This window comes from Notothenia coriiceps, unplaced genomic scaffold, assembly GCF_000735185.1.
Source record: "Notothenia coriiceps isolate Sejong01 unplaced genomic scaffold, NC01 NC01_scaffold00016554, whole genome shotgun sequence".
In the NCBI taxonomy this organism is placed as follows: domain Eukaryota; kingdom Metazoa; phylum Chordata; class Actinopteri; order Perciformes; family Nototheniidae; genus Notothenia; species Notothenia coriiceps.
The window spans coordinates 5,613-14,854 of NW_011349255.1; the positions used below are offsets into that span (position 1 = coordinate 5,613).

The 9,242-nt window shown below is 42.3% G+C and overlaps 1 protein-coding gene across 1 annotated transcript in view; it reads right to left on the reverse strand.

Moving 5' to 3' along the window:
• Positions 1–5,472: 5,472 nt before the first annotated feature.
• Positions 5,473–9,242, reverse strand: part of LOC104949601 (glutamate receptor 1-like) — a gene marked incomplete at its 3' end in the record, with an annotated part of 6,522 nt that continues 2,752 nt past the window's right edge. The window contains exon 2 of the mRNA XM_010775983.1: positions 5,473–5,607. Within this exon, the coding sequence (XP_010774285.1) occupies positions 5,473–5,607 (135 nt within the window). The remainder of the gene's footprint in view (positions 5,608–9,242) is intronic.

Below are 9,242 nucleotides of genomic sequence, written 5' to 3' on the forward strand. Positions count from 1 at the left end.
ATTCTGAATTGAGGGTTTTAAATGAAGGCATGTTGGCGTAACAATCCAAGGTAGACTCATAGCTGTCTGGTTGTGAAGCGAGGGTATATGCTGTTATCGAAAGTGTGATAACTATCAAGAAAGACCTGCAGGACTACACTACCCACAATCCTATGTTTTACGCTCATCTCGTAGATTGTTTTGGTTTTGGTTTGATGCTGTAAACTCTCACTAAATATAGTTATATATTATAATTACAATCTAAAACAAACTGTAGGCGGGCACCGCTGAGTTCTCTGAGGGCGTTTTCACACCTGAAAGTCAAAACCTTCACAAACGTCATGTTATTTCCATTTGTTTACATTGTACACCTTTGATTAGGTTGGTTTTCACGTTGCAATTATGTATGAACTTGAGGCTGAAAGCTCTGGGAGAAGTATACGGTGGACCTTGAATTAAGAAATGGATATGTTTGAGTGTTAATGTGTTCCTCTGGTTATCAATTACAGCTATGTTTTAAAGCAGTTACATGAATAAACACTACTATAGTATGCTTTAAATGTTTAATAAGTGAGAGTTAAAGTGTTTTACTGGGTTTGCTTGGTTCTTGAGATACTTTAAAGAACTGTTCTTTTTAAATAAAACATGCAGAAAATACAAATGAACCGCTAACTATGAAAAACCTGAATAATTTAAAACATTTCGGAGACTTTCTTTGTGAGCATCTCTCTGTCTGCCGGGGCTTTTTAAAACATCAGATAGCATGTGTGCTCCTGCCTGTATTCGACCAGAGGGCTGTGTTAGACGTACAGAGTTGAATTCAGGTGTAATAAAGGCGTCTGAATGAAAGGAGGTCAGCACATTGTAAACCTGCTGCAGTGTGCTGAACGCTCCCCCGAGCCACAGTCCATTTACTGCTGCTGTGGGCTCTTTTAAAGCCGCCTGCTCTTAGTTCTGTTTTCCCCAGATCCCAAGTCTGCTGAATGAAGTCTGGATGGAGGGAGGAGGAGGCGCTGAGCCGTGATGGAGAGCACCGTGAACGGCAGGACACGATCCAACCTCCCTTTTTACAAACCTGTAAAGTTACTAGACAGTCAAACAGGCTCTAATCAACGTGACTAAGGGGCGCATTATGGCTTCACACTGTCTGTGACCCATTGGCTTTTCTCTCGGCTGCCATGTCTGTTGTGTGTCAACGGGTTTTTACAAAGGGCTTTAAACTGGATGTATGTGCTTTATTTATGCAGCAACCGTAAGTAAATTCTTAAAGGGCCCATGTCATGCTTTTCTGGTTATCACCCGTCCCCTTGTGTGTTATGAAGGTTGTTCTGCATGTAAACGGTCTGCAGAGTCACAAAACATCAAAGTACACCCTGTAGGGAGTAAAACTCTAACACAGAGAAGACCTGTCTATGCTGCCCCAGAACGCCTCGTTGGACATTTCTCTGTTTCTTCCTGGGTACAGTGACGTGCCCATACCCAAATGGACCAATCCGCGGACTTCCTCACACTCTCAATCTTTTCTCAGCGGCGAGGCTGTGAGTCGGGGTGTGAGCACACACACAAACTCCCAGCCAGGCTGCGGGTGTGTGTGTGTTCGGGCTGGTTTCGGGCTGGGTTTAGCTGTGTCCCGCTGTCTCGCAGACGTCCAGTGGGCTCATAGGGAGGGGGAGGCAGGAGCTCCAACAAGCCGTGTAGGACAGAGAGTGAATACACAGACTATACAGAGATGCTGGATGAGAAACCAATGTGAGTTTGGAACATTGAACAATGTAAATCTATTCTAGTAGACCTCAACAATGGAATAGAGATCAGCGAGGTTAGTCAGCAGGGTCCGGAGGCAGGTGAGCTGCTCAGGTGCAGCTCCATCATTCTGTGCATGTCTGCCATGAAAATAACCTAATTTAAATAAATAAATAAATACAAATGCAAACCAAGCACCACATCTGAATGAATCGGTCAAAGCAATAATGTGTCCTAATTAGTTTCTGATTTAAATAATAAACAACATCATATTTGCATTGTTTGCTTTTAAAATGATAAGAGAAGCTGGATCTTCTGTTCTGATTTTGGTCAGTCAGACCTAAACGAAAAAACATTTCCATGGATGTATACAGAGAGCTGGATACAGTGTTAAAGGCGGGACCCTGTTCATTCCTATACAAGTTGCTCAGTGGTGCATGAAGCCAACATGGCACGTCTGGGCCCACAGAGCAACACGCCTGGTTTTCCCTTAAAACCCACCCTGTATTTACAAACATTTAAATAAGGGCAATTCTAATGTTAGTACTGTTGGTTGGCTTACCTAAAAAGAAAATGTCTCTTTCCCAATTTCAAACTAAATTATTTTTGGGGCCCAATGATATCACGGATTGACACGAGAGTTGTACAGTATCCGTTTGGTCACTTCTGTTTTCCTTTCTAGCTATTTCACAGCTAACATCTGGACAGGAAGTACATTTTCTGTTCTGGAAAATTGCATTGAATTTCTATCCAAACAGAAAACCTTCCTTCATTGTCTTTTAATTGAATATATTTATTTCAGAAACATGACACATTTCCATTGGAGAGAGGGATATCTCTTCAGTTGCTTTCCTTTAACTTTCTTTTACTTATGCCCCTTATCTGTCCCACGTGTCTGCTGCTAGGGTCAAAGTAAAGAGGCTGTAAGCATGACCACATTCAACATGGTACCCTGCTTATAAAGGGTTTTTGATTGGACCATATCTAATCTGTTTAGCATTTTTAACACATGCCGAAAAAGACAAAAACAACATTTTGGATTAAATTTGAAACTCCCCATTTCCTACAAATGTCAATACAAGACTTGCCACACGCACCCATCAAGCACTCATGGAGAGAATAAAACTGGTGTCTCTACTGGAGTGTTTAAAACCTCCTTTGAGATCCAGTGATAAATCTGCAGGGGGAGAGGATCAGTCCTCCTGAACAGCACAAGGCTCCTAACAGAGTGCAAGAGGCCAGCAGGGTGCTCAGATCACATCCAGCTCACAGCACCAATCACAGCAATAAGAAAGGATCTATTCGCTCATTTTCAAATCTAAGACAAGTATCCGACACAAGATAAGTCAATCAGTATTATGGCGCATTTCCATTACAGGGCCTCGCTCGGTATGGCTAGGCCTCGTTAGTAACGCAGCGTAGGCGGAGCCGTGACGTCATCTTCAATGAGAACCACAGAAAACCAACATCAGCCGTTAGCTGTTAGCATTCAGAGCTCACAGCTCCTCATATCTGTTCAGAAACTAGACACAAGTGAAACAAGTACAAACCACAGACTGTCTGTGTCATGGAGAATACAGTCGCTGGTTTATTTATGCCTGTAGGCCGTTGTTGTGAGTGTGGACGGTCGGAGCATATACTGCGTTAGCTTAGCCGATCTCCATTCAGAAAACACGCATTTGAAAGGTGTTTCTCCTGCCGTCTGTCTGCAGACTTGTCAAAGCATTAATTCATGGTTTTTACTAACCGGTATCAGTATGCTGTTACTTCAGCATCATTTAGAAACGTGTATTACAATTAAATCACAGTAAATATGTTCATCTCGTTGTAGCCCCCTTGCCAGCGATTCTCTCTCTAGTTTAGAATACTCAGCCCGACTCAGCTCGGTTGTTGGCCCGCTAAGAACCTCAATTTTATGGGGCCAGAAAACGGTGAAATAGTACCCGCTAGCCGGAACTACGCCAAGTGGAAACGCAACCAAAAACGGGCACGGCACGCTTAAAGCGAGCTCCGCGCTGTAGTGGAAATGCGCCAATAGACACTTCATTATTGATCCCCAGAAATTCAATTTTCCTAGCAGCACAAAGACAGAAACAGATTAGCTTCATCGCCTTGAAACGGTTCCTTCCCCTGACATCATTCTAAATGAACATTTCAAAGCGGGTGAAAAAGCAGGGATTCTTTTAATGAATTCATGAATTGAAGAAAAAAGTAGAGGAGTTGTTTGAGGACAAAACTCCTGAGACTGAACCAGAGAGCAAAAGCAAAGAAACTATGAGATATTTGTAAAATCCAAGAGGGTGTTCATTATCTTCAGGGTCAACACTGTGAGCAACTCTTTGCTATTCAAGTCAATTTGATTCAGAACACACGCAATTAAATCCAGAAAGGTCAGTGGATGTGAATACAACAGAGAGTATTTGGCTCAATTACGTAAAGGAAAACTCACACGGGGGCCGGGGGTCTATGATAGTTATTAAAAATACATTTTGATATCCTTGACATTTAAAAAGCTGCAGCAATACAAGGTTATCCACAGAATACATCCGCAGCAAGTAGATATGACTCCATGTGCTCTTTATTATGATATTAGCTCAGTCTCAAATTGTATCTTGGGCGTCCGTTTATCGTGAGATGAACACGTGTTTTGGAAAGATATACCTCGATATCCATACAACGGTTTTTTGATAAGACTCAAATTATGAACGTAGACGTATAGGCACATTCTTGGAACAGCTTTGTATGCTGCTCTCGCCTCACAACACTCCAGAAATGGTTTCATTAAGATCTGCCTGATATCTTATTAGGTTGAAAACATTATTGGAGAGGTTTTAACACGGGGGAACTCTGGATGAGTTTGTTAGGAACTGGTCCCCGATAGCAGCATCCATGACAGAGGGATGGTCCAGTGTTATAACTATGGGCGTAAATATGACAGCAAGTATTATTCACACATGAGTGCCGCACTACGTTGTTACTGCTGCTGCTGTTTTAGTTTTTCTCTCCTGGTCTGTTTTAGGTGCTGCTCACACGGGAACGTTTGCGTTTATGCACAGTATGCGTTTTCAAAAAAGTCTTCCGTTCACACGTCTTCGTTTCATTTGACGTGTCTGTTCGCATGAGAACGCTGTAGTACATATTCCGGGACTGTAACTGGCGCTGTAACTTCCGCCACAAAATACACCAAAAGCAGCGAAGAAGACCCCGCAATGTTGCCATGGCTACCCTTCTGTTTATGCCCCGCGGTGGATTCAGCAACATGTGGTAGTTCATGTAGTTCTCCATGTCCACTTGTTGCTGATGGTTGTGGTCGAGGAGGTGTAGATTTTGCACTAACATCGGTAGCATGGTCAGTAGCACGAGCAGTAGCTACTGACCATGCTACAGCAGTGAGCAGCAGAGGCGGGGGGAGGCGGGGCTATCGTTATTTTTTCAGGAAATGATGGTATAGAGGCGATTACACGGAGCCGTTTGACCCCCCAGAGCGTTTCGTTTGCAGATCTATCCACCTCGGGACTTGTTAGCGTTTGTGGGGTCCGTTTCTATCGTTTTGTTACGGCCTCGTTTAAATGAAAGGGCTATACGCAAGAGAAGCTATGCGGATCCAGCCCGTTTTGTTCTTGTGTAAACGGCACCTTAGTTTGGTGGGTTTTGCTCTGTGCTGGTATTGTACCACCTTGTAACGGTTGGAAATAAGACAAATATTGAAAGAAATGTGCTGCATCAGATATATAAAGACAGGGAACTTACAGGCGTAGGTCATGGCGAAGCTGCTGCCGGTGTCCACCATGTCCACCTGAGGGACCAGCTTAGGGATGTCCTGCTGCTGAGCGAGGGCGAAGCGAAACACCTCGTACTCATGGGAGGCCGAGGGGAAGAGACCTCCTGATCACAGAGAGACACAGCGGGGGGTTAAACACTGACACAGAGGAGGGGCCGCAAACACCAGAGCTGAGGAATGTGAAGGGAAACATCTGTCTGAGTGAATATGTGCAGGGTTGAGTCCTAAAACCCAGGATTGAGTCTGCATTTTGAGACTTCCTGTCCCCTGGTATGGAGGTCAATGGTTTTCTGAATGTGTGTCTTGGTGTTATCCCTAAAACAAAGTCTTGTGCTTTAACCCACAAGATCAAACAAGACAGTTTGTTCGACGACCATAGAAACTCGAAAAAGAAAAGCCCCCAAATCTCCACCCTTCAAGAACTTTAAAGAGTAGCAGTAACCCAACAAATGGGGATGATTTCAGGACGATGGACTCCATCAATTTTGGTCGAAGTAAAATGCCGTTCTTCACAAAATAAACCTTTTAAAATACTCTGAACTGTTTGGTATTTGGTTCAGAACTCCTTTGGGTCCTTGGAGGAGGGGTCTCGCAACAGGAATTATTATTAATGATCTTATATAAAATTCCTCCACTGAACCCCCCGTTCTAAAACAACAGACGAGACGTAAAGGAGTCACAAAGTTTGGCTTCATCATTCAATCAGATGCAGCCAACCGATAAGAGAACAACCAACAAGGAACTAGAAATAACAAACCCCTGAACTAAAAAAAGACGCCGAAATGAGATTAGCCAGTATGCCGTTAAAAAAGACCATCATCTTTTATCATGCCACTCACACTCCCACATCAAGAAATAATAAGATAGGGTGCACGGTGAAAATAATATAATGATACTTAACACATACTGGACTAGAATGAGACAACATTGTCTTCTCCCTGTGAAGTAGGAATACAGTAATAACTATTTTGAGTAAAAAGCTAATAATGATCTTTATACTGTCTTCTTTTTAAAGACGCAGCACAAAGAATAAACACAATCTACTGAAAACAACAGATTTAAGATCACACAAGAGGAGGCGAAAGCCGACGAGCTAGATAACAGCCCCTCAACAACAAGAAAAAAAGCCTTCATACATAATGCAACCATCTCGCCACTATACAACCCAACCAAAGCAGAGCCCCTCCTTATATGCCGCTCTAAAAAAAATAAAACCAGACAGATTCTCTCATCAAACAATGAAAAACAATAGACAAGCAGAAACTGCCAATAGCTGCGCAACCTCCCCACGTCCGCGCTGCCTAATATATAGCAGGGACCCCACCCAACCAAACCAGCTATACACCAAAAAACCATCTTCCATCCCACCACCAACCACACAGAATTCCACACCACCCCAAGCTTGCCACAACACACCGACATCTAGCTTTCCAACCAGACAATATCACCCCAGCTTCCACCCCTACCAACACCACCCTAGCTTCCACCCCAGCTTCCACCCCAGCTTCCACCCTACCACCACAGCTTCCACACCACCCCAGCTTCCACACCACCCCAGCTTCCACCTGTAGGCTCGGGGGGGTTAGTTATCTAATCATCACTCATCGTGCTATGTATATCTGTGGAGTATTGAGGGCCGAGCCTAGTCTTCCTTGTCTTACCATTACAGTAAATTCAATATCTTCGTAGTATTTCACCGCCGGACGGACATTTCAGAGTTTTCTCATGCTCAAATGACTATAAAATTAATCAACAAATTAATAAATACTGAAAATAATAGCTAGATAAAATGTGATTGTCCTCTAGTAGTGAAGTCTACCAATTGTTAGAAATGACTACAAAAGTTATTTACTATCATTATTTTAACATTCCTTCCTCCTGAAAGAAGACTGTGAAACAAAATGACATTAGGCCCCGTGGGGTATGCATTATCACAGTAAGCCTAATAAAATGAAATATTGGACCCCAAACTTTTATGTATTTATTATCATACCGGCGATGGATTCAGATCAGTTAATTCAGTTAAAAATAATGAGCTAAAAGTAATGGAGTAAGAATTAAAATAGTTAGTTTAAAGTCATAGAGAAACGGTTAGGACCCACAGAAAGTGGCTATCAGAAACAATGCCTGACTTGTTTTGGACGTAATCTCGTCTTTGTTTACATTAGCAAGCCTCGCTAACACTCAGAGCATTTGAGCTCCATACTGTTTCAGAAATAATCTTTCACGTGGTTTAAACAGGATGGCGTTTTATCAGAGCAGAATTTAACTTTATCTCCGGTAGAATTCTGATCAGGCATTAGCTCCGCCTCCTCTTTTGCTTTTTTTCAAGCTAAGGACCCAAACAGGGCTGCAGAAGAGGGGTTTGAGCAGTATGAGGCATGGCTACAATGAACTGTTTGGGATTTCAAGCAAAAAACTTCACAGACATGTTTTGTATAGGTATGGCCCTATATGTTTCAAATATAGCATGATAGGTCCTCTTTAAGTAATGGAGTAACAGTTGTAACGTTCAGCTTCAGTGAGCAGTAGTAGGATCGCTGAGCTAAACAACATAAATATTGACAGATAAATAAATAAAATATAAAATCTTCTTTTATAAATGAACAGTATCGTCTACATCCAGAAGAATAACTGAGTCAATGAACGGGTTCACGTGTTCAAACTTCCGGTGTGGAAGACGGCTGCTACGCTCACCTTTTAAATAAAACGTTTAAAAAGACGCTCAAATGTCATTTTTTACTGAACACACAAAACAAATACTGACAAACCTCATGCCTTCACAGCCAGCTGATACACCATCCCATAACTCCACCCTACCTTAGTGTGGAGAGGTTTCCCCCGCTAACCTCTCACCTGTCACCGGCGATACACCTTCAAAATAAAAGCCCCGATTTTCAAAGTAAAACTAAAGCCATAAATAATTTCACCCTCTCAAAAAAATAAAAAAATAATGAAAACCAAAAAATAGTAGACGATCTTTTACATGTTTTACTTATTATTGATGGATCCCCCTGCTTCCACTCCTACTGATATTTATTAATTGTTTTACTTTATTATTTGCCCGTTTTGTTTGTTTGTTTGTTTGTCTGTTCGTATGTTTACAATACAAACAAGTCTTATGAAAGTATTAAATAGATATCCAAGTGAAACTGATACGTACCATACTTGAATACATTTACTTTCCTCCACTGGATGACGCTTTTTCTGTAATTTGTTTTTAAAAGCTTAATTTAGATTCAAGGTTTTGTTCATTTGACCCAAAAAAGAGATTTTCCTATAAACATGGACATTTGTATTTATGTGTAGGCAAAGCGCGGGGTGCCTTTATCCTAGTGAATTCACATGTATTGCACAGAAGGGCGGTTAACTCTGCTTTAATGTGAAACAGAAACAAAGAGTGGAGATGATTCCCTGTATCCAGTATCTATATTCACACAGCGTCTCTCTCCAGAAACTTCCTCCACCGTGAGACCCTTTCCAGCAGATGAATCCTCCAGCTGCTCTTTTGAGTCCCTTTTTAACCTCGGCCGGTTTGCGTCTCATTCAGCGGATCAGCTGCAGAGCGGGAGTGTGACTCTCCCAAAATGAAGTTATAATGTGATTCTGCGGACCACTGGCTCGGTGCTGATGTGGCATCACGTTGAACTAACCTGCATTTCTACAGGAAACACAATCTGACCTGCATACCAACCACAGGCTGCACAGCTCAGCAGGAACATCTAACTTTGAGGGGGGG